Raw genomic sequence first — 25,782 nt, 5'->3', positions numbered from 1 at the left:
TGGTCTTTTAATTTATTTTATATCTGTTTATGCAATTCGAATTAAAATTCAATTTTGCATTCGGCCCAGCATTAATCCCCGGGTATTAACGCGATTACTGTTCGCAAAAGATCTTTGAGTCAGAAAGTCTGATAGAAGTTTTCACATGGTAATCCCCGGAATAATCCTTTCCCCTGGCGCTGCGGCAGGATCGGGGCCAGAGGATCCTTTCTCCTTCTTCAGAATTCAAGCAGGGCAGAATAGGGCCATTACTTTTGAATGATAATTAATTCCTTACTCCAGTGCTTCAATTGTACGGGGATACCACACCCCAAATAAGAAAATCACCCCCACGGCCTCGAGAAGGCCTTAAGAGACTGAAAATAAATTCTAGGGTTACAATGTTTAAAGACACTCCCTGTTCTAATAGTCTTGGAACTTGAATCAAATCTCCACTTATTTATTTATTTATTTATTTATTTAGTAATTAACTGCATTAGGTTTTGTGCAAATAAAATATCATTTATGTTTCCAATGTTGGAAAATGTCAACTATTTCTTTCTTTCTTTCTTTCTTTCTTTCTTTCTTTTACATTTATTAAGTTATGTAAACATTCATTCATCTAAATTCTTTTTTTTTCAATAACTGGGCTGTTAGCTACTGCATTTTGTGCTGTATTTACAAGCAAAATTCAAAATTTGCCATATTTTGTCAAGAATGTCTAAGTTAATATGCAGTGATTTATAATATTAATTACTTTACAAAATGATTTTTTGCATTTTATTAATTTTATTAACATCAAAAACAACATTATATTACATTGTATTATATTATATTATTCATTTACATGAATGACATCATGAATATTTGTATTTTATTACATTTAAAATACATAAAACATTTATTAAACAATATTAGATATTATATTATATTATATTATATTATATTATATTATATTATTTAACTGAAAATAACAACAACAACAACATCATTTACATTTAATGTTAATGTAACTAAAAGCTGCATTTCAGAAACATTACATTCCTATATTTAAAATATATATGTAAATGAACCTATTTGTTTGCCAAATACACCTGAAACATATATATATTTTTTGTATTTATTTACAAGATTTCAGAACAGGTGCTATTATCAAAATGCAATGGAATCTCATTACAAGCGATGTGAATGTAAATTTCGTCTCTCTTTGTGAGTCAGACACATAATGTACCAGTTCGTGAACCTAGTACTATCAATCAGATGTCCAAGTCTAAATACAAACCCTACGGTGGGGCATTCACTTGTCTCGGTGTATTTGTGCAAGTGCATAATTTACCTCTAGTTTACCCTGCATCAGTGCTAACAATGAGAGCTGTGTCTCTAAAGACTTTATATTTGAAAGTAACCAGGGCAACTCTTTGGTAAAATGAGAAGAAGCTTTGCACAAGCTACAACACCGTAAAAGGGAGGAAGTATACAGCCATTCCCTGACTAATGATAAGTTCATACACCTGACCTCACCAGACTGTTCCATGCATTAGACTTTTCGCTTAGCAGACCGACTGTCTTTCTTTTTTTTGCAACAATATCCATTTTTTGACGATTTTCGGATTTCTGTTTCTACATGTAATGCCCCCCAGAAACATAGGTTGAGTTGATGGCATCACTTGTAGGTGTTCAAATCAGCCATATGGTTTTGAGTGCAATAACTTGAATCTCTCGCCAACAATGGAGTAATTGAGAAGGGAAAGAAGTCTGAGCTTGACTCGACAAAGCTGCAAAAACTCCTTCTTTCACTCTAATGAAGCTGTTGTCTGGAGATTCTGTGTGGGGTTGGGAGGGTGGTGGTGGACGTGATTTGTCATACAATCTGAATCTTTAGGAGGGCTGGAGAAAGACCTCCTCTCCATATGTCTGCTTATTTTGCATCTGAAAGCTACCTTTGGCGAGAGCAGGGGAGAGGGGGAAGGAAAGTAGTGCGCTGAAGCTCAGGAACAGGGCTTTCTTTCCTTCAGCTCTGAGAGCACTCAGATCAACACTGGAGAAACTACAGCTTTGCTCTCAAAAAACAAAAGCGCCACAAGAGAAATATTATTTCAAAAAAGTGTGGTAGGTTTGCTTAGAAATGTTTCGTTTCTTTCACCTAGTTGTTAAAAAAATGACACCTAAAAATGATAACATCTAAGTTTTATTCAAGTCAAAAATATTATTTAATATCACTAAATCAACCTAAATACATTATACCAACAAAACTACATTTTATGGGTTAAATCAAGTCGAAATTAAGGTATCAGTTGCAGGTCACCACTTTTTGTCACAGTGTATAATATTTCCTTTGTATAAATCAGTCACAGAAAATTAAGAAAAAAAGCAAAAGAAAAAAGGTATATTAGAGTTTTGCATTATGTACTTGTTTCCTTTGAAAGTAGAACTTACTTCTGTGTTGCATAAAGTGATTAAAATATTTAATTATACTGTAATAATATATATTTGTATTTTTGTAAGCAAATTAAATAAAATGTATGGAATGACGGACGGAAATAAAGCAAGAAGTAACATCCTCCCTAAACACAGCATGACAGAAGGGCATTTAAATAAACCTATTTTTAATCCTGTTTATTGCTAGAAAATTACAAAATCACGTAATTCAGTTTTTTTGAATACCTAAAATAAATATCTGACAAAAAAAAAACTAAAATAAATAGTAGTTTTATAAAATAAATGTCTCAAGAAATGTTTGTTTGAAGCGAGTCTTCTAGGAAAGTGTTTGACTTTTAATTTGAAAAGTCACCCGGAAACACTCTTGTACAACAAGAAGAAGAAGAAGAAGAAGAAGAAGAAGAAGAAGAAACACTCTTGTAGCTGGATTCGCGCTTTTGAGTGTCGGCGCGTGAACACGCAGAAATCAACACTCACCGCTTTTTAAAATTAAAATCGAGATATCTTTAAGATAAAAAACTTTTAAGAGATGTTTTATCACGTAAGTTCGTAATTGTTTCGATTTTACGTGTAAAATGTACATTAGCATTAAGTGTTCCATATGTTCTTGTCATGTATATGCATTGATGCTGTTTTGTCTCGGCTAACGTTAAGTTACCTGCACACTCACTAGGTTTAGAAAATGTTGGATGTAATAAAGCTAGCTAGTTAAATCTAGTCATTTTGGAGATTGATGGATATTATGTTGATAAAAAAAAAAACGAATCAGTCAATGTAATTGTTAACGCAGAGTATTCTAGATACGTACATTAATTGCATTTACCTTCATGTGACTTGTTGTCATGATAGTTATGAATTTATTATAACTACATATAGTTGTTTTCTCAATAACCATCCCAAATAGATCTCTTTGGAGCATGAGATTCTCCTGCATCCACGGTACTTTGGACCGAACCTTTTGAACACAGTCAAACAGAAGCTGTTCACTGAGGTGGAGGGAACATGTACGGGGAAGTAAGTCCAACAGAAAGCAAGACATCTGACTTTTTTCACTGAATATTATGAAATGTGAATCTCAAATGTCTCTCTTTTGTTTCACAGGTATGGCTTTGTTATTGCAGTAACCACAATCGATAATATTGGAGCAGGTGTTATCCAGCCGGGCAGAGGTTTTGTGCTGTATCCCGTCAAATACAAGGCCATCGTGTTCCGTCCCTTCAAGGGAGAAGTTGTGGATGCTGTCGTCACCCAGGTTAACAAAGTACGGGTCCATTTTATCTTCTGTTAGTGCTCTTATTTTCATTCTTAGTTCATGGAGAGAGCCCTTGTATAAAGAACTTACTTGCACAATGATCTTTTAAATGGTTTTGATAAAACTCACTGTCCCTGCGACTGATTTTTCAGACTTCAGTACAATGTTTTTCTCTCTTTCTTTTCCCAGGTTGGACTCTTTACAGAAATTGGCCCCATGTCTTGTTTCATTTCTCGTCATGTAGGTTGTTTATATATCAAACTGTGTAAATATTAGTCATTGACGCTTGTAATTGTTTCATATCCGTGTTTCTGTTATGTCTAGTCTATTCCCTCTGAGATGGAGTTTGACCCGAACTCAAATCCTCCATGTTATAAGACAGTCGATGAGGTAAGACTCAATAAATCAGCTTTAGGAAATGTTTTATTGAGGAGAATTCTTCAAGTCCTCATTTGCACAAATATAGGTGGTTTCAGTTTGTTTTCTTCAACAGGACGTTGTGATCTTTTTTTTTTTTTTTTTTTGAATTTCAATTTGGATATAATTCTAAAGGTTTTTAATTATTCAATTACTTTTTTTGTTTCTTTTTTTTATTAGTTTGCCATTGGATCTCTCATGGATGACTACCTGGGTATGTATTCTTTTCTTGTAATGAAAACATCTGTCACAGCTGTGTTTACAGTCACTTGCTGTTAGCTGTGCCATATCTTTATTGATTTATAATTTACAATAACTGTTGTACCTGTAATTATTAAAATATCAAAACAGATTCTTTCAATTCATTTCAATGTTGTTTCCCCCCCAATAACGTATTGCCTATTCTTTGTCTAATTTATGTTGTACTATCCAACTATTGTCTAAGAGTTTTATTCTCATTCTTCTAGGTCTTGTGAGCTGATTCTTCTGCCAAGAATATAAGACATATGAAACTTGATGCTGTGGTGATGCTAAATAGTTTGTATATACTGTAATTATTTTCCCATTCATTTGAAGTTGTCTTTTTCCCCCCTCTTTTTATTGTTATTTTTATCCCCATGTTAGTAGTATATCCATAGTTTTCCCATGGCAACAGTTCAATTGTGGAACAGCATCAAGTTAAATGGGAAGAGCATGTAGCTCTACGTGATGGAAAGACTTTGAATTGTTTAATTAAAATATCATCAGTTGGACTCCTGTGGATCCTGTGAGCAAAAGCAATTCACAAGCATGTTATGGAAAGTCAAAGGTATCATTCATCACATTGCTTTTAGAGTTATTCATCTCTAAGCTAATTTTTAAACATCTTTTTGTACATGCCAGCCAGCCTGTACTTGAATATATTTCTCTTTTGTAATACAGCACTCACAAAATTTGACCTTGTCTCCGTCTGGTTTTCTTGTTTTAGTTATTGCGTGCTCTGTGATTCTTTTGTAAGAGAGGCGTAATACATAGGACACAGTGAGCATTGCTGATTTTTGCTAATATTTTGTTATTGGTACCCCACTCTGAAAACGATATTATTATTATTGCAACAGCTTTGGCAGGAAAATGTTTGTAATTCATACTTTCTTTCGTGCCAGTCACACAGTTGCACACTGCCGAAAGAAATATTTAAAGGAAGAGTTCACCCCAAAAATAATCATTTGAAGAATATTTACTCAAAGTTCAAGCGATATTGCTACACTCTTATTGATTATGAACCAGTAATTAAATCAGCCAAATGTTTAATAAAAGTTTTTTCTATTTTTCCCCCCACCTTAATGTTCAAAACCTGTATGACCTTATTCAGTGGAACACAAAAAAGCAGATGCTGGACAGAACGATAGGGACAGTCTATTAGGTGATTTTGTATTTTTATAGAAAAAAAAGGACTTTTATTTTTTTATTTATTTCAGTACTTTCTCAGATTGGAATACAATGTGGGATTTAATTTTTATTTAAAAAAAAAACATATAAATACGCTTCATAAACAAAACTTAGAATGACAATATTCATACATTCGTCCGTCCATCTATTCATTCTATTTATTCCAAAATGAGACTTCTATCTGAATATCAAAAACTATCACGATGTTCCCTAAAAATAAAAACACGTTTATTATTAAACAAGATAAAAAATGAGTCTATACATTTCAGAACAGGTGTTACCAAAAAAGGAACAAGAAAATTACAATTTACAATAAATTAAAAGAAGTGCACGACGTGTCTTCCTTTTTTAGCTTCTTACGTCATTCAAAATAGATCCATATAATTTAATGTGGTTTATAAAATGCTTAAAATATTGCTGATCTTTAGTTCATTTTCTCACATGAATCGGATACTTTCCAAACAAAATAAACAAATGTATAAAGAAGAAAAAGCACGTCCAGCTCTCACTGTCAAGTCTTTATTGCGTATTATTTCTGCGACAGGCCTGGCATTTACGTCAGCACCGCGCGACCCGTTCCTCCTTTCTCTCGTCCTGAAGATGGCGGCAGGGGTGAGTAAGATGGGAGAAAACCCTTAGACGCCGTATTACAGCACATCTCCATCCACAATCACCCCGTAATCACTCCGATCCTTATATCTTTATGCGTTGTTGTCGAGCCGTATTATTTAATAGCATCTTTTAAAGCTGGCGTGATGATTATTTTTGCTGTAAATATTCCCCACACCCCTTTATAAGGTGGTTAGAGTGATGACGGAGCGCTGCGCTCCTTTGTGCCACGTTTCCCTTGCTTTCCCGTCCACGCCGTTCACTCTCTGCTTTAAACACTTTGTAGAGTTTGGCAGAGCGTCATGTTATTTATTTGTAGCTTCACATTAAATGTATGAAAGCGAAGGGCATGTATCAGCAGCGTGAGCTGGTATAAACGCGTAACGTTAGTGAGTTGAGAAGCATTCCTTGCGTGGCCGTCGAGACATTTTTTAACTATGGACATCCAATTCTGAAATGTAGTGTTGATGTCAAATAATTTTAGGGTTTTAAAAGTCTTACTCGGAGGTTTCAAAGCTTAACACCACCATATGGTGTACAAATAAATGTACTGAAACCTTTCTTTCGTGCCAGTCACACAGTTGCACACTGCCTACTGAAATATTTAAAGGAAGAGTTCACCCCAAAAATAATCATTTGAAGAATATTTACTCAAAGTTCAAGCGATATTGCTACACTCTTATTGATTATGAACCAGTAATTAAATCAGCCAAATGTTTAATAAAAGTTTTTTTTGTTAATGTTCAAAACCTGTATGACCTTATTCAGTGGAACACAAAAAAGCAGATGCTGGACAGAACGGTAGGGACAGTCTATTAGGTGATTTTGTATTTTTTATAGAAAAAAAGGACTTTTATTTTTTTATTTCAGTACTTTCTCAGATTGGAATACAATGCGGGATCGAATTTTTATTAAAAGTCTTACTCGGAGGTTTCAAAGCTTAACACCACCATATGGTGTACAAATAAATGTACTGAAACATCAAGTGTTCGCTCTCTATTTGTGTATGCAAACTGTTTATAGTGTGTGAGGTAATTTATTTCAGGGAATTGACCTTTATAAGGTGGTTAGAGTGATGACGGAGCGCTGCGCTCCTTTGTGCCACGTTTCCCTTGCTTTCCCGTCCACGCCGTTCACTCTCTGCTTTAAACACTTTGTAGAGTTTGGCAGAGCGTCATGTTATTTATTTGTAGCTTCACATTAAATGTATGAAAGCGAAGGGCATGTATCAGCAGCGTGAGCTGGTATAAACGCGTAACGTTAGTGAGTTGAGAAGCATTCCTTGCGTGGCCGTCGAGACATTTTTTAACTATGGACATCCAATTCTGAAATGTAGTGTTGATGTCAAATAATTTTAGGGTTTTAAAAGTCTTACTCGGAGGTTTCAAAGCTTAACACCACCATATGGTGTACAAATAAATGTACTGAAACATCCAGTGTTCGCTCTCTATTTGTGTATGCAAACTGTTTATAGTGTGTGAGGTAATTTATTTCAGGGAGTTGACTCAGCTGTGTCCGCCTCAGGGAAAGTGCTGTGTAATGCTCTGTGAGTGGTCATAATGAAGGGACAGCTTCTGTTGGCACTGAGTTTGTGTTACAGATGACTGAGTCTGAACGAGCAGCATCAGTTTCAGCAATGTGATCTCAAACCTTGTGTTTCTGCAGACTCTCTACACATACCCAGAGAACTGGAGGGCCTTTAAGGCTCAGATCGCTGCCCAGTACAGTGGGGCTCGTCTGAAGATTGCGAGCGCCTCCCCTGCCTTCACCTTTGGGCAGACGAACCGATCCCCTGCTTTCCTCAGCAACTTTCCCTTGGGCAAGGTCAGTATTCTCATGCCTTTTTTTAATTCATGTGTTCTGGATGTAGATGGAATTTATCAATGTTGTTCCTGTCCATTTAGGTTCCTGCTTACCAGGGTGATGATGGCTTCTGTCTGTTTGAGAGCAATGCCATTGCTCACTTCTGTAAGTAAGCTTTATAGGGCCTATTTATGCTTGGCCACTTCATGCATTTCTTTCGATTGGACAGCGATTTGTTAAAAGGGCTCCATTCGCACTTTCACAGAAATTTTTATCCTCAAAACAAATATAAATCTTTAGTTCTTTTGGTATATGGGAATTCAACAAATGTGTTGCATTTCATTCATCCTCGGATTTCAAAATCAAAGGCCGCAATAGGTGAGAGAGAGCGCGAGCATTTTAATGAAGATGACTGTGTGTTGAGCTTTGGGATGCGATGCCGAACATTGAGTTTTCCTAAACGGATCCTAAATTGCATTGATTTTTTTCCTAAAGCAATAGTGAGGAGTAAATTAGGGTGTATAAAGGCAGAAACTGATGCGAGTTTTCTTGTGTACGCTAATTGAAGAGCATGCATTTGGAACTCGTATACAAGTAATTCAAATAGTTCAATGTCTTTTATTAAGGTGTAAAGATAAAAAGGCAATCACAATATGCATTCATTGCTGGAAAATGAACAACATAACTGCCGTTTATTAATCACATTAATTTCTATGAAAAATTTCCTTTGCAAAATTTGCCGATAATTGCCTACACACATGATTTGCAGACACCATCCAATGCCTGCCACACGTGTTTTCAGAGAGCACATATTATAATAACTTATATGATCCATAAAGAGATATTTGTGTTTTATAGATGTTGATGCATTTGTTCATTGCATTTGATTTTAATATGACCTGCAGTTTATGAAGAGGAATGCATTCGGAATGTTCTTTTTTTTGTGTGTGTGTGCGTTCGTATGTTTTAATTTTATGAACTGTTGTATGTTCAAATTTTAAATGAGGTACCAGGTCTTTTTCACGATCAGAGAAAATGCGTAAATAGTGTATAAGTGTAAGTGTAAATAGGCTCGTATATGAACTATTGTAATGCTTTAAAAAACGTTTAGTGTTTTATTACACACAATTAATGCTGTTGTTTCCTCCTGACAGTGAGCAATGATGCCCTTCGTGGCAGCACTCCCCAGGACAGTGCCCAGGTGCTGCAGTGGGTCAGTTTTGCTGACTCTGAGATCATCCCTCCAGCTAGTGCCTGGGTGTTCCCCACCTTGGGTATCATGCAGTTCAACAAACAGGTTAGCTTTGAATATATTTGTGTAATGGTTTCATCTGTCAGGAATTGAATGGTTTTTGTAAGTCTGCACTTTGTCTTGTTTGTAGGCCACAGAGCAGGCTAAGGAAGAGGTGAAACGCATCCTCGCCATCCTCAATCAGCACTTAAACACTCGCACTTTCCTGGTTGGGGAGAGAGTCAGTCTGGCTGACATAACTGTTGTCTGCTCTCTGCTCTGGCTTTACAAACAGGTGAGTTTGCAGGGTGCCATGAAAACCTGAGCTGTGACCAGGTTGTTTTAATTAGCGATGTGTATTCACAAAATAGGCCCATATATATCTGGGCCCGTATTTATCAAGCCTCTGAGAATTACTTTCAAGAACGCTGCTAAGAATTGACTTAAGTGTAAAAAAAACTTCTTGGCTCAAAGCTGCGCTTAAAAGTTAGTTATCAAGCATCTCAGTCGTAAGTTAAGCGAAGTGTTGGACTAAATCTTAAGTGTCAGTCTTAGAGTTGATTCACGACACGCCACAAACGGGGATTTTGGATGACGAAATACGCATGGACCAATCACTGAATAGATTTCCTTATTTAAGAATATTCTCAGATAAATTCGCATTCCTAATATTGCCTATCTTTAGTGATGCAGTGCGGAGAGCCGCTTCAGAAACTTGCATATAATACTCAAGCTAGACTGAAGTCCGTCTCAAATAACTGCGAGAGTGAGAGTGATTCTTAGCTTTAAGAAATTTGATAACTTGCTTTTATACTTAAGTTTGAAAGTAGGAGTAAATTTAATGAATTCTCAGCACTTGAGACTAAAATGGCACTTTGAGAAGCTTGATAAATACGGCCCCAGATCTCATTTTAGTTCACCTGGAGCCGGTTGCATAAAAGCTTGAAACTAGTTTTAAAAGTTAGTCATCTAATTTTTTCTTTAAGACGGTCCATAATTTTCTTTAATTTAGTTGCATTACATCGTAGATTAGTCTGTTAAATCCCAAAATGAGACTGATTACCCCATTGCTAACTGCTAGTTGGTTAAACAAGTAATTAAGACAGTCTTAACACAGAGGCTAAGTTTATGCAGCTGGCCTCTGATATTAGTGATTTTTAATTTTCAGAATATATCTATTGAATATTTAAAGGGATAGTTCTCCCAAAAATGAAAATTCTGTCAGTACTTGCCCTCATGTCGTTCCAAACCTGTAAGACCTTCGTTCATCTTCGAAACACAAATTTAGATATTTTTGATGCATTCCGAGAGCTCTCTGACCCTCCCATTGATAGCAATGTAATTAACTCGGTCAACGTCCATGAAACGTAGTAAGGACATCGTTAAAATAATCCATGTGACATCAGGGGTTCAACCGTAATTTTACGAAGCTGCGAGAATTCTTTTTTTGAGCAAAGAAAACAAAAATAACGACTTTAGTCAACAATTCGTCTCCTCCGCGTCACCCTATAGCGCCATTTTGGAGAGTATCACATACGTAATCAACGTATGCTGTTCTGTGTCAGCAGCACCGTACGCGGATATGTTGTTTACGCTTTGATCTGAACGTAAACGACGTGTCTGTGTACATGCGTTGTTTACGTATGTGATACTCTCCAAAATGGCAGGAGACAAATTGTTGAATAAAGTCGTTATTTTCTTTGCGCACAAAGTATTCTCATAGCTTTGTAAAATTATGGTTGAACCACTGGTGTCACATGGACTATTTTAACGATGTCCTTACTACGTTTCTGGACGTTGATCGTGTTAGGATCCTTGCTGTCTATGGGAGGGTCAGAGAGCTCTCAGATTCCATCAAAAATATCTTAATTTGTGTTCCGAAGATGAACAGAGGTCTTACAGGTTTGGAACGACATGAGGGTGAGTAATTAATTATAGAATTTTCATTTTTGGGTGAACTAACCCTTTAACACTGATTTCTTCCCATTTAAGATTACTAAAGAGGCATTACGAAGATTGAATTTTAAATGGTGCTGTCCTGTTATTATAAAGGCTATAGTGTGTCTTAATGGTCTATTTTGCTGAATGTCATCTGTTCATCACCCGTTGGCTTGAACCGTTTTAATGACTAATGTGCAATAAATGTACTTAATAAAGCTCCAAGGTATTAAACAGATCAAACCTACATTATATAACTTGTATTAGTGATTGAATAATCAGTTACATAATTAAAGGGATAGTTTGTCCAAAATTGAAAATGATCTACTCACCCTTGTGTTGTTCTAATGCTGTATACCCTTTTTTTCAGACCACAAAAGGAGATTTATTTTTTAAAATGATTTTTCATTTTGGTTGAACTATCCTGTCATATTTATAGTGTTATATTTCAGTTTGACATTGGTATTTTCGTTCAAATGTTTATTTGGTCCTCAGTTGAGTGTAATCTGTACGGGTTTCGTGTTTGCTGATGTCTTATTGTGTCTTTCATCTTCTAGGTTCTTGAGCCTGCTTTCCGTCAGCCCTACCCCAATGTCACTCGCTGGTTTTTGACCTGTGTCAACCAACCTCAGTTTAAGGCTGTTTTGGGCGAGGTCAAGCTCTGTGAGAAAATGGCTCAGTTTGATGGTACGTTTCTCAAACCTCCTTGCTGTGTAGTTTTTGCATTTCAGCCTGAGCTTGAATTGAAATGCAGAAAATCAGTCTGGTTTCATGGTTATCAGCACAGCGTCATGAAGCACAACCAAAGATGTTTCCTAAATCCATAATTCCATCCTACCATTATGGTGGCAGATACTGTAAACCACTGTAGAACATTCTTTAGGCTTAGTAAAATATTGCCAAACCCTATAAAATTATATAACAATGTACATTCTAAAAGCAACTTAGAAATACATTTTCCAATATTATTTTGCTAGATATATAAAGCTTTTTCCCATTTACCAGAAAAAAAGAAACTTGTAAAATATAGGCTTTTATTTTGTGTATAGGCTTTACATTGGATATTTTATTAGTATATGTAATGTAACAGTTTGTCATATCCCTCTTACCTCAGCGGTATTTCCTTGAGGGCTTTTTTTCTCACATTTTAACAAAGATAATGCTGTGATATTGAAGCCAGTAGAACCTCAAGCAGAAGCTCTACGGACCTCGGCTTCCTCCAAAATAACTGAATGCACAAAACTGACACAATATCTTGGGTGTTATTTTGGAAGTTGAAGTGTGCATAGAAATGTGGTTCAGTGGGTTTTTTTTTGTTTTCAGAGAAGATATAAGCTTGCATAATAAAGCTCAAAGAATATTCCTTATGTCTTATAGAAGCATAAATAATAGTGCAGCAGTTCTTGGCTTTTAATATATTTTTCAATATTGAGTGTAAGTGTGCTTTTATTTAAATTCGTCATTTCTCTAGCTAAGAAGTTTGCTGAGATGCAGCCGAAGAAGGAGGCTCCTGCCAAGAAGGAGAAGGGTGGTAAGGAAGGAGGCAAGCAGCAGCAGCAGCAACAACAGCAGCAGGAGAAAAAAGAGAAGAAAAAGGAGGAAAAGAAAGCCGCCCCTGCTGAGGAGGAGATGGACGAATGCGAGGCTGCCTTGGCTTCTGAGCCGAAAACCAAGGACCCATTTGCTCACCTTCCAAAAAGGTACTTGATACACCCTTCACTTTAGAAATAGCTACTTTTTGAGAGTTTGTTTGCGCTCTAATCAGTATGCCTTTGTCCTCTTGTCACTAGTTCTTTTGTCATGGATGAGTTCAAGAGAAAATATTCCAACGAGGACACCCTGACCGTGGCGTTGCCTTACTTCTGGGATCACTTTGATCGCGAGGGCTTCTCAATCTGGTACGCTGAGTACCGCTTCCCTGAGGAGCTGACCATGTCCTTCATGAGCTGTAATCTTATCACCGGTACGGTCGGGTCACATTGACTTTTTGATTTCATTTTGTTTGATGTATCTCTCTAAACAAAGTGACAGGAGTGTTCTTACTTGTTCTTCCAAGTTTATTCTTTCCAATTCAGCGTGTACTACTTGCGCAAGAGTGTAGCGTTGCATAGTTTTTCCACAGTATGTACAAGTACACTCTTGCTCTTTTCCTCAGGAATGTTCCAGCGACTCGACAAACTGCGTAAAAATGCCTTCGCCAGTGCCATCCTCTTTGGTGCGAACAATGACAGCTGCATCTCTGGTGTCTGGGTCTTCAGAGGCCAGGAGCTTGCATTTACTGTGAGTGATTCACATGCGTCCATAACCCTGTTTCTTGTCTTTTATGAATGTTTATAGATAGACTCGGGGACAATCACCTTATATAAAATGGATATGTTAGATAAGGTATTGCGACAATTACAGATGCCAGATTGTGTAGTGTTTCCCAATCAGTGGGACTTGTGTACCCCTTCATCAACAACAAACCAAAAATTTTATTAGTTTACTGTAGTGACTATAATTTTGGTTTGCTTTTAAACTGACATTCGATACTGTGGGAGAAAACCAAAGCTTCCTCTCCCTTTGAGACACCTGAGCTTTTGTTTCACAAGTTTTGACAGTTCTGGAGGTGATTTTTGTATCTGGTGTTGTGAAAAGAAGTTGTGCATTTTACTATCCACATTCTTACACTTCATTTTTTCTGAATGAACTGAATGTCAACATCAAAGAAATTCGATATTCATAATTGAAACCTGTCATTATTTTATAGTTTTAACAATTAGGGCTGTGTATCACCAGCAAAGTCACGATACAGAGGCCACGATACGGTTTATTAAACACTGCTTACTATAGTGCCATTTCTAACTATTGGCAGAGCAGGCAGTTGACCTCTGCATTATGAAGGGCCTCCATAACTGTACCACAGTACAATATAGGTAATGGCATATGTTTCATGTTTACATTGGGCACTCCCCACCAGGTACAATATTCTGATTGTTTGCATCTTGTTTTTAAGCCCATAAATAATAATGTACTCGTTCTAATAAATTTATATTGTAATGTACTCATACTAATATATAAAAAAAATCGTCTTTACATTGCTGGTAGGTTATCATTGCACAAATTAACACAATTTCTACATTAAAAAAAAATAAAAATAAAAATTATAAGAGTTCTAAATTAATGCGCTGTCTTCACTGTATCTCACGCACACACACGCTCAGATCACATTGCGCGCGCACAGACATTCAGTAACACAAACTTTTTAGCGCTGCCCCGCAATTTTATCAATATCAGGCAACCCCGTTGTGTTCCTCTGCGGCCAGATTAAACCTTGCTGTAGCCTATATATTATGCTCTATTTTTTAGAAACCTCGCACTTTTCGACTCCATTTTAAATGGTGCTCTCGTATTCAAATTAAGCGCGGTCCACTGCTACACACATGCCACAATATCGATACAGGGCCAGCTGTATCGATACTCGTATCGATGTATCCGAACACAGCACTATTAACAATGCAAAATCAGTTAATGTGGTTTGCAATGATTTTTTTTTTTTTTTTTACAATCTAATGCATCGCATCGACTAGATCAGGTTTTAAAACTGCCAGCCAGATTAGAAGCGTTTATTCCAAGGCGCATGGTGAAAGCTTAGCTCCAGTGCATTGCGTCATATTTGGGCAAAGCACAGAGCAAGAGGAACATTAGCTGCTTTGAGTTTTGGCCAAATGTGACCAAATAACCAAACAATCTTTCCATCTCAACGGAAAGCAACAACAAATGCAGCAGGCTTTCAGGAGTAAACAGCCTGAATGTCCGAAGTCTTTCACGTAATCTAGTGTTGGTAAATAAAAACCGGTACATCACCGAAGCATATGTTCTCTGATGTGGAAAAAATTTCCTGTGTCTTTTGTTGATGCTGATTACAATCAAATTCTACGGTAGAAGCTTGCCAAAGTAGGCAGGTGCCAATCTGAATGTGTTGTCATCCTCTGACCATGAACATTAATGCTACATTTTGCTATATAGACTAAATTTTTTTTTTTAATAAAGGACATGCATTACTGTTGTGTGGTTAACATTGGGATTGTTTGGTTGCCGGACAGCACCCTTGATGTCCAATATGAAATATGGATGCTGAAGCAAAACTAGTTGATTCAATGTTTCAAACAAAAATGTGAAAACATTACGTCAAGGTTTTACCTGCGCCATGGGATAACCAGGCTAATGGACTGCTTTTGATTTGTCTATTTATTTGCAAATGTGCTTCATTCAGTCTTGTGCAGTCACATCAAATGGATACAAATGTTAGCATTTTTGGAAACTGGTGAACTGTGTATATTTTGATATGGTTAGTTGGCTTGTTTTGATTAAAAGGACCGTGCAAATCAGTTTAGTTCAGCATGCAACTACAAGCAACATGTAATGTAACAATTCAAGCATTACTTTACTAGCATTGTTTCAAATAAAAATGTTGAGCAATTTTTTTTCCTCAGCGAAAATGATGTAATGTCTTTTTTTCCCCCCTCGTCTCTTTACAGCTGAGTGAGGATTGGCAGATCGACTATGAGTCATACACTTGGCGTAAGCTGGATGTGGACAGTGAGGAGTGCAAGACCATGGTGAAGGAGTACTTGACATGGGAGGGTGAATTCAAACATGTAGGCAAACCTTTCAACCAGGGCAAGATTTTCAAGTGAGAACATCTTGCACCTGGTATTTATCACCAGAATCAATGGACATGAAAATTGTTTGCGAATCCCATGTAAAGGCTTTGAGCTGTGGTTGAATGGAAGACTTGAGTTGAGAAAAAATAAAACTTTTTTTCCACAACCCCACTTGTGTTCATTTATTTGTGAAGAGTGTTTATATAAGACACAATTCTGTTGTGAGTTTTACTCGCAAATCTTGTCATGTTGCCCTTCAATAGCAGTTATAAAATGTTTTATAAATGATTAACGGTGCAATTTTGCAAGCTTTGAACCAGGTTGAAAGTATCAAATTTGCTTTTAATTTGGTAGTGCTGGTTTTAATGTTCCCGGAAAGTCTTTTTCCACAGTGCATGATGCTCTCCTGGGATCTGCGATTGAGAAAGCTTATAAATTTTGATGCTCTCCTCGAATCTGGAAATCATTGAAACTCTGGAAACAAAATGGCCTCTTAGCCATTTAATTAAGGGATTGTTTGCAATGCATATTTTGACTGAAAAAAAAAAAAGATAAAACTAAAATCCACCAGAGGGCGCCTCGGGTCACGTATCGCATTTATGTTTTAACGCCCTAATATGGACCTAACAAAGCCTGTGGAATATTAAGGATAATTGAATTCAACTTTAGATGGGCGGTTCTTTTTTTTCGTAAACACATGCATGTGTGTGTGTGTGTATACGTGTGTGTATGTATGTGTGATTCACGATACAGCACGGCTTTGACCGCTTCACCCAATGGTTCTGTGTATCACTGAGCAACACCCTTAGCAACCACCCTTAGCAACATAAACAATACGTAATATAGCATCAAAACTGTTTCATGTGTTATGTATTTCAGCAGAATTAACTGTTTGTTATTTATTTAATGAAGTATGAGTGACCCCTGCTGGCCTTATGTTGCATCTTTCATCTTTAATTTTGAGAGTGGTAAACGTTTTATAAAAGCAATAAGGTACGAGAGGCCATGCTGTATCATGAATAAATCACAGCTGAAGGGGTTGCTGGCACTCTGCTTCACGTCATGCCTAACAACGCCCTTCAGCCGTGATTTATTCACGATACAGCACGGCCTCTCGTACCTTATTACTTATATATATATATATATATTATTTTATTTATTTTTTGGAGATCAAAATATGGTAAAGTTTTAACATTCTGCACCCTGAAGTCTTAGCACATTTAATTCCATTTCAGAGTTATGTGAATTTATTATAAAAATAAAGTTACAGTCATAGCTCAATGTATTTAATGATTTCTTTTTCATGGTTTCTTCATTTTAATTCTGTGAAATGCATCCTGGTCTGTTGCAATATTGTCAAGGTCATGGATCCGATATATATATGTATGTAAATGCACTGCAAATTACTTCAGATAAAAGTATCTGCTAAAGTTCTTCATCAGTACATAAAAGTACAGTACATTGAAGTCTTCGGGACATATAAAGTCTGACTCTTTACCACGGATATTTATTTGCAAGCATCTATTGCCATAGGCTAGACTTTAAGTTGCGAAATTGCTGTAACTAAGGAAAATGATTGCGAGCATAAGCTGTTCAAACATGTCTATCTGTTCTAATGCACCACTGGAATTGCAGTGTTTCTTTTTCTTGTGACAGGATGAGAATTTAGTCACTTGCTAATGTCCATGCACACACTTCTGTTGGCACAGGAGTATGCTGGGTTGTCATGTTAGTTGACACACCTGAGGTAAGACTGTATAAACTTCAGAGGGGAAAAAAAGAGCCACACCTTAGCCATGGGTGTAACTGGTAACTTATCCTTTTATTTTGTTTCCAACGCTTCAATGATTTCATGTGCTTGAATCTGGTTACTAATCCTCTGTATTTCATATTTGAAAAAGGAAAGGAATGCAACCTTGATCCGTGTGGGAGAGGTAAATAACATGGCCTGAAATTTGCTGTAAGTACATTAAACACACACGTGGGGGAGCAACTTAATCATGACTGAAATAAGGGTGATTGATTGCTAAAGAAATATTTCAGCAAGTAGGTCTACTCTGCGTACAAAAGATGTGATCGCTTTAGTGCTAAAGAGTTACACTGATAACATTCCTGACGAGTGGTTCAGTTGCTCAATGGTGAGCACTCACAGGGTGTGGCCTCGCTCAAGCACAGCTGAATGCGCTGCCCTCACTTAACCTTATACCTATGTGAGTGTGTTAGCAGGACGTTATCACACACTGATCGCTGATTCACTTGCATGCCTTTGAAGAGTACAGACATTGATTTCACCCCCATGTTCTGAGATAAAAGCAGTTCTGTGGGCATTTTGTATCACATGATGGATGCCTGATTGTATAACTCCCTGGACTGCATGTGTTTAGTTTTGCTTTAAGGCGCATATATAGTATCCACTGCCCATTCATTTTACTGACATTTGTGTAACCCTATAACACAATGCAATGAATTTAAAATACATGTAAAACACCTGTTAAAAATACATATGCTTAACATGAGTTAACTAAATTAGTTAACATGAAGTAACAATGGAAAATACTTCTAAAGCATTTATTAATCTTAATGTTAATTTTCAAAATGCATGACAAAATACATTATGAAAATTAAAAGTTGTATTTAATAGTTGTATTTATTTATTAATACATTTTTTGTTCTTTGAAATCTTGTACAAACTTGTAATCTTTGAGTGTTGGATATGATTTTTATCGATGTGCTATTTTTTGTATTGTGTTGTATTTTGTGTTTTTTAAATGTGAAACTATTTGTGCTGCCATTTTGACCAGGACTCCCTGGAAGAAGAAAGTTTGTATCTCAAGTGGACTAAAAAAAAGATATAATGAATCTGAGCTAACATGAACAGTTCTATTTTTATTAACTCATGTTAACAAAGTATATCTCCAAATATATTTTAAAATGTGATTTATTCCTGATGCAAAGCTGCATTTTCAGGCTTCAGTGTCACACGATCCTACAGAAATCATTCTAATATGCTAATTTGCTGCTCAAGAAGCATATTAACATTTAAAACATTTCCATAATATTTTTATGGAAATTATTCAACTTTTTTTTTTTTCTTCAGGATTCTTTGTTGAATAGAAAGTTCAAAAGAACAGCACTGATCTGAAATATAAACCTTTTGTAACATTACAATGTCACTTTTGATCAATTTCATGTGTCCTTGCTGAATAGAAGTATTAATCTAAAAAGGATATTCTTTTTCATTATGATCACCTAGTTCTTTATTTGTAAACCTTTAATTCTGTCTTTTCAATACATTTCGAGTCAAGTGAGTGAAAATATGATCCGTGTTAGGAAACGCGCAGGAACGTGAGAGTGTGGAACTGGAATGTTTGCCAGAAAACCTCCTCTTCCTTTGTATTGGTTGAGAGACTCTGGAGTTTGAAGGGTCAAACTAAACCAGATCGAAGAACAATACGTGCTGTAATGCCAACAGCAACACTACACCAGGATTCTTTGTTGAATAGAAAGTTCAAAAGAACAGCACTGATCTGAAATATAAACCTTTTGTAACATTACAATGTCACTTTTGATCAATTTCATGTGTCCTTGCTGAATAGAAGTATTAATCTAAAAAGGATATTCTTTTTCATTATGATCACCTAGTTCTTTATTTGTAAACCTTTAATTCTGTCTTTTCAATACATTTCGAGTCAAGTGAGTGAAAATATGATCCGTGTTAGGAAACGCGCAGGAACGTGAGAGTGTGGAACTGGAATGTTTGCCAGAAAACCTCCTCTTCCTTTGTATTGGTTGAGAGACTCTGGAGTTTGAAGGGTCAAACTAAACCAGATCGAAGAACAATACGTGCTGTAATGCCAACAGCAACACTACACTAGTGCTGCCAGCTCCCCCTGAAGTTCCCCAGCGCTGTTACTCCCTCCCCGGCTCTTCCCTTAGCTCCCATCTCACAGCTCCTTCCGGACTGATTTTATTAGGCTACACCAAGTACATGTGACAGAATGTTACAGAAACCAAGAGGCACCCAAGGTCTGTATTGTGCATCAAGAAAAAAGCCTGGTATGCCTCTGTTTCACACATCTGGAACGAGTGAGGTCTAGCAGCGGTTAGGAAAGCAGACCGAGAAACACTTTTTTGAACATGCATCGCAGTGGTAACTCGAGATCATTGTCACAAACGTGTTACCTTGTATACAAAAGTAGTGCCATGGCAACAATGAGTCAGTAATGAAACCTCAATTTAAGATGAGGAACATAAGAACAGAAACCAGGCTGTGAAAGCGTATCATTGAAAGTGGTTTGTGCTACATTGTGCTGATACGGGAATTTTCCCCTGGAGTCAGTCACCGTGCTCTTCTGCCAGGAAAAAATAACCACGCAACCAGGCTCACCAGAACTCGGCATAGACGTTTTCATTAACTATACTCTTGCACTTTGATTTCATGCAAAACTGCATCATAATCTAACAAAATGCATATGAGAAGGTGAAATTCTGCTTTTAATTTGGATACATTATGACGTTTCTTAGTGTAGACAGGTATGTATCTGAGTTTTAATTGTGGCCTGCACATTTTTTTCCCCTCTGCAGATGTACAGAAGGAATTTTTGGCATTCCAGTGCAGGGGTTAAAGGTCAGAGTGCCAAAGGGAGGAATGTGAATGCTGTTGTCAATCACTGGGAACCACAACAAAGGTTCATCAGTACAGCATCTGATGATTTGAACTTCTAACATCCCTTTCAGAAGTTTTAAAGTCAACCAGCGCCTCTCAACATGTTGGTTGAGAAAGTAAATGGATGATTTTCATGCAAGGCATTGCAGAAATCAGAAGGGAGAGCGAAAACAAGACAGCCCCTGCATTTTTGGACATGAGACCCCATACATAACTCTGCAGGCTCAGATTACCATTGGGGGAGGTGGAGCATAGACACTGGTTTCATCCAGAGCTCCACTACAATGCTCAGAAATGTCACGCAAAAGACTATTCTTTCATCGTTTGTGTTTGATGCGGAAGGCTGAAGCTGGAACTGTGTTATTCTCCTGGTGGATTTGGCAGTGTTTATTTCAGGACAAATGTGTAAATCACAGCAAAGGATTTTTTTTTCATATGTGCGTGCTATATTTAAGTGCTTAGTTACTGTACTGACAATTTAGTACAATTGTTTTCTAAAGTATTATATAAGGATTACACAATAAATCCACTTTGTAGGCCGTGTCATAATTCAGACACGTCATGGAGTGAAGTCACAGCAAAATATTTCATAGTAATTTTTTTTTATGCTTAAGCTAAATAAACATTAGTGTCCAAAAGCCTGAGACCAGAAATAATGGAAATGTTTCTTTTTTGCATCACAGATTATTTTATGAGAGTATCTTTGTATTCAAGAACTTCTGACAGTTTGTGTTCATCTGTTTTTCCCATTTGCTCTTTTTACACTGACTATCACTTTATATAGACTAATACAATCAGATACAACAATAATTTCTCAAATATTTATTAAAATAGCCTATATACTGATCAATTTAACATTCACTTAAATGGTATGAGATGACTAGATGCTTAGTTGATGGATGTTGAGGAAAGCTGGAAATATAGATATTTTATTGTAAACATACTTTTCCCCCCGCTTATTTCAGTTATGTCATAAAACTAGTGAGCTAAGCCAATAGTAGTACTGACAGTGTCGTGTAAACAAACCGATTCAGCTGAGTGAGTCATTTACGCTGGAACCGCTCCGATTGATTCAAACTGAAACTCGATTCACTAGCAAAAAACAGATAAAAAGAGCCTTTCATTATGATTTTAAAAAGCATAGTGATGGGTGAAATGGAGCTTTTCGAAATTTCCAACCAGTTAAACCATTGCGTTGCGAAATGAATCACTGTTTTGAAGCACTCCAATCGGATCGCGTATTGCGAATTATATGATTCAGATCGAGACTTCGGCGCACATATCACGAATCATTTGATTTACATCGGGACTACGGAGTGCATTTTGTGAATCATTTGACTCAGATCGAAACTTCAAAATGAGTTTGTGAATCTTTTGATTCATATCGGAACTTAGGAGCTGGTTCACGAATCATTTCATGAAAAGATAATACACGCTATCCCAATCAGAAATGATGGTATGAAATGACGCAAATCATTTGATTCAGATCGGAACTTCGGGAACGCGTATCAAGAATAATTGAATTCACAATCATTTGATTCAGATCGGAACTTCGAGGAGCGTATCAAGAATAATTGAATTCACAATCATTTGATTCAGATCGGAACTTCGAGGCGCATATAAAAAATTATTTAATTCACAATGATTTAATTTAGATCGGAACTTCGGAGCTTGTATTGTGAATCATTTGGTTTAGATCGGAACTTGGGAGCGGGTTCGCAAATCTTTTCATTCAGATCAGAACTTCAGAGCACGTATCACAAATAATTTGATTTAGATTGGGACTTTGGAGTGCAGATTGTTTGCGAATTATTCGATTTAAATCAGAACTTTGGGGCGAGTCTGCGAATCTTTTGATTTAGATAGGAACTTCGGAGTGGGTTTGTGAATCATTTGATTCAGATTGGAACTTCGGAGCAGGTTTGTGACTCTTGATTCAGTTCGGCACTTCGAAGCACATATCGCAAGTCCATTAAGGCAGTGCAGTTAAAATAATAAAAAAATAAAATAATAAATAAAGAAAGTATACACAGATTCAAATCCCAAGAAAATTAACCATGGTTATATTATAGTAAAAGTGCAGTAACCATGTTTTTTGGCTGAATTTTCCTTTGAAGAATATGCTAACATAAAAAAGCTCTCTTTATGAATTTTGAGTATGTTAGTTACCATAGCTATAAATACTTTAGATGACATGAAAGTGGTCAAAGGTCTATCATAAATGCAAAAATTTTGGTGTGGTTTTATTAATTTTACACCATGACATGTATTTATTTAGTTATTTATTAAATTAATTATTAATTTATTCAAAACCCTAAGATGTTTTTTATTTTCTAGTTTAAATTGGATTTTGCATACCAACATTTCATTGCGATCTCAGAAGGGTAAATTATAAAAACAATGAATCATAAAAATGGTATTTTATTTCATATAAAGTTGTTTGACAGCCTATCATGTTTTTACGTTTCACAAAACAAAATATTTGATTATGTTTACATTTTTACATCCCCTTGATTCTCAATATTGTGTGTTGCCATGCAGTGACTGTTTGTATTCTTTGTGATAGTCTTGAGACTGTAATTTCCTTGGTTTCCTGGTATGGTCAGCATGTGGAGCTTTTTTCTTCCTTTTCGTGGCTTTATGATGTTGAGATACAGCATTGCCACTAAAGAGACTCAAAAGACTGCAAACCATCACTGATGCTAAAGATGCAACAGGATTTTAAGAACAAATGGTAATGTGTGTTAAGTTATTATTTTGTCTTATGGAATATGCTTAACATCTGTTAGGCAGCTTCTTTTGTGCATTGCTAAATCAAATTTGTGTAAAATTATGAGCACCTAAGTTCATAAAATCATATAGCATGTTAATTTATTATATTGCTGCCTATATAGATGTTCAGTTATTATATAGCAGCCTTTTTATGTGTTAAATTGTTATATTGCTGCAGTAGAGTCTGAGTCCTCATTACTGCCGGTGCTGTTGTCTGCAGCACACTCTCATTTACAGGCATGCAGCATATCAGGCATTTCATAGGTGAAATAACACGGACCTCAGAAGAATCTGTGGTTCTCACACTCACCTTTGATGTGTGTACCATCTGTCTACAATATGCTGTGTACATTTTGTGATTCACTAGGTTAAACATGTTTGTTTTTCGCTGGTTTAAAGCGGCAATAACCATAAAACCACAAGAATTCTTGTGTGCCATTAGCAATTTATATTATGTTATGGTATACATGTATTGTAAGGTAAGATAACCTCCCTTGCGAAACAAAAATATATGGGAATATGCGGGAAAATATAATGCAATATATTAATGTATTTTCATATATGGGAAACTAGTGCTTGTATTTTTCAATATACCTAAGAATTTTTTTGTTTGTTTTTTTTTTTGGATTTTCAGATGTCTTAAGTCATGGCAACATGATGAGTTGAAAGTGACATTTGACTTTTTAACTTAATCAAGTGAGTGCTTTATGTAATATATATAAGTACAAATACATTAATGTATATCACAATACATTACACATATAAGTTCCTATGTAAATGTGAATATGAACAGTACATATATGTTCAAATTTATTTATATGCACGAAGTACCATATTTGATCACATGTAGATCTATATATTATGAAGGATATTACTGAATATAAAATTACATGCATTACAATATACAAGTAAATATATTATTTATTATTATTATTATTGTTGTTATTATATAATTAAATATGTGAAAAGTGGCAAATCCTTATGTTATGATATTAACACAATATATTATCAATATCATTTAATATATTGATCATTAATATATAGGGAAATATATTTTCTGTGTGTAAGGTTAAACCCTTATGTTAAAAATATATGAATTAATAAAGCAGCATGTTTGTATTTTATTTATGTTTAAAAATATAAATTCTTTAGCACAATAGTTATTTTGTAACTTTGTACTATGCAGTCATATACAGATAAAATAATTCAGTAACGGTTGATTGTATTTGCCTATTTCTGTTCATTTGTCCTAATGTAGTTCTAAAATCTATAATTAACTGTGAAAATGTTGTTTACTGAAAATAATTGTAAATTGTAAATATTAATAATTGTAAAAAAATGTAATGTGTAAATATCAAATGTGTGTTAGTAAATCTTGTTATACACTCCAAAAAAAAAAAAAAAAAGGTACAAGCACTGGGGTGGTACTAAGGTAAAAGAGGTAAAAGTACATCCTTCTACCTTATTTATTTCAAAATGGTACATCGTTTTTTGAAAGTACATAGTAGTACATCTTTCTACCTTATTTACCTCAAAATGGTACATATTAGTTCTTTGAAAGTACATAGTAGTACCTAAAGTGTACATATTAGTACCTTTCAAAAAGGTCCCACTCGAGTACAGCTTTGTACCTCTTTTCTGAGAATGTATATACAAGAAAATCATTCTCTAAACTGCTGGTTTATTTCTCAATCATCTCAATGATCAGGCTTTTGTTATGAGACCTACTGTTAATGTACACATTGTTCTGTTGGTAAAAGCCCACTTGTCATTCCTGTATTAACTTGTGCATGAGTTTTGAAACTCACCCGTGGAAGACTGCGCTGTCGAAACGCTTCACAACTATGAGAGGAATGTAATGATCGTAGGTTGCCTATTGCGTCTAAAAACAAGACAAAATGGTATACAGTGAAGTTAACATAAACAGTGCTGCCATGGGGCCGAAGAAATGTGGATCATTTCTGCCTGTCAATAATTATAGCGCTCATTATATAAAACGAACAAAAGCATATGTCACTGTGGGACTGAATGTCTCACTGTGTGACAGAGAAATGCATGTTGTTAAAAGTTTATAGTCTTATACAGTCTTACTGTGGATCTCATTATAATGTATCCTGCTTCTAAGAGCATCTATTTGTAGTTTAGTTGAAATATTAGAAGGAAATGAAACTGTAGATCAATAGATATGTGAAAAAAATTCTAGCTGGAGCAGCTTTGAAGCACTTTTGCAGCTTGTGTATTTTTGGCCGTGTGGCTAGAGGTGTGAATGTATGAAGGGAAACAAGCCGCATATACCTACATATACATACGTGGCCAGAATCGTTGGTACGCTTGGTAAATATGATCAAAGAAGGCTGTGAAAATAAATCTGCATTGTTAATCCTTTTGATCTTTTATTTAAAAAATTCACAAAAATCTAACCTTTCATTGGAGAATAAGAATTTAAAATGGGGGGAAATGTCATTATGAAATAAATGTTTTTCTGTAATACACATTGGACACAATTAACGGTACCCTTTTATTCAATACTTTTTGAAACCTCAATTTGCCAGTTTAACAGCTCTAAATTTTCTCCTATAATGCCTGATGAGGTTAGAGAACA

At 35.8% G+C, this 25,782-nt stretch overlaps 2 protein-coding genes and 1 long non-coding RNA gene across 3 annotated transcripts; all 3 read left to right on the top strand.

The window, feature by feature from the left end:
- The first annotated feature begins 2,827 nt into the window (after positions 1-2,827).
- On the top strand, positions 2,828-4,196 carry LOC107741085 (DNA-directed RNA polymerase II subunit RPB7-like). Its single transcript, XM_016553678.1, has 6 exons — positions 2,828-2,959; positions 3,323-3,432; positions 3,520-3,679; positions 3,860-3,910; positions 3,995-4,060; positions 4,164-4,196. Exons 1-6 carry the CDS (start codon positions 2,948-2,950, stop codon positions 4,194-4,196), a joined length of 432 nt encoding a protein of 143 aa, XP_016409164.1. The 5' UTR covers positions 2,828-2,947.
- Positions 4,197-4,217: 21 nt separating this feature from the next.
- Positions 4,218-4,958, top strand: LOC107741100 (uncharacterized). Its single transcript, XR_001640162.1, has 2 exons — positions 4,218-4,301; positions 4,555-4,958. It is a non-coding gene; the product is annotated as an uncharacterized LOC107741100 (long non-coding RNA).
- Positions 4,959-6,033: 1,075 nt separating this feature from the next.
- On the top strand, positions 6,034-15,908 carry LOC107741046 (elongation factor 1-gamma). The gene is made up of 10 exons (XM_016553629.1): positions 6,034-6,127; positions 7,790-7,948; positions 8,029-8,092; positions 9,082-9,224; positions 9,310-9,453; positions 11,654-11,783; positions 12,568-12,796; positions 12,887-13,059; positions 13,252-13,376; positions 15,617-15,908. The coding sequence occupies exons 1-10, from the start codon at positions 6,116-6,118 to the stop codon at positions 15,773-15,775; spliced, it is 1,338 nt and encodes a 445-aa protein (XP_016409115.1). The 5' UTR covers positions 6,034-6,115; the 3' UTR covers positions 15,776-15,908.
- The last annotated feature ends 9,874 nt before the right edge of the window (positions 15,909-25,782 follow it).

Source organism: Sinocyclocheilus rhinocerous, unplaced genomic scaffold (genome assembly GCF_001515625.1).
Source record: "Sinocyclocheilus rhinocerous isolate Xijiao unplaced genomic scaffold, SAMN03320098_v1.1 scaffold44, whole genome shotgun sequence".
NCBI lineage: Eukaryota > Metazoa > Chordata > Actinopteri > Cypriniformes > Cyprinidae > Sinocyclocheilus > Sinocyclocheilus rhinocerous.
Note: the sequence above shows the minus strand (reverse complement) of the source record. Positions and strands in the feature narration are given on the sequence as shown.

Excerpts from the sequence above, each read along its gene's own strand:
- LOC107741085 (XM_016553678.1), top strand. Across the intron at positions 3,680-3,859 it reads TCGTCACCCAGGTTAACAAA|GTTGGACTCTTTACAGAAAT; the intron begins GTACGGGTCCAT and ends TTCTTTTCCCAG. Across the intron at positions 4,061-4,163 it reads GTTATAAGACAGTCGATGAG|GACGTTGTGATCTTTTTTTT; the intron begins GTAAGACTCAAT and ends TTTCTTCAACAG.
- LOC107741046 (XM_016553629.1), top strand. Across the intron at positions 9,225-9,309 it reads TCATGCAGTTCAACAAACAG|GCCACAGAGCAGGCTAAGGA; the intron begins GTTAGCTTTGAA and ends TCTTGTTTGTAG. Across the intron at positions 11,784-12,567 it reads GAAAATGGCTCAGTTTGATG|CTAAGAAGTTTGCTGAGATG; the intron begins GTACGTTTCTCA and ends TCATTTCTCTAG.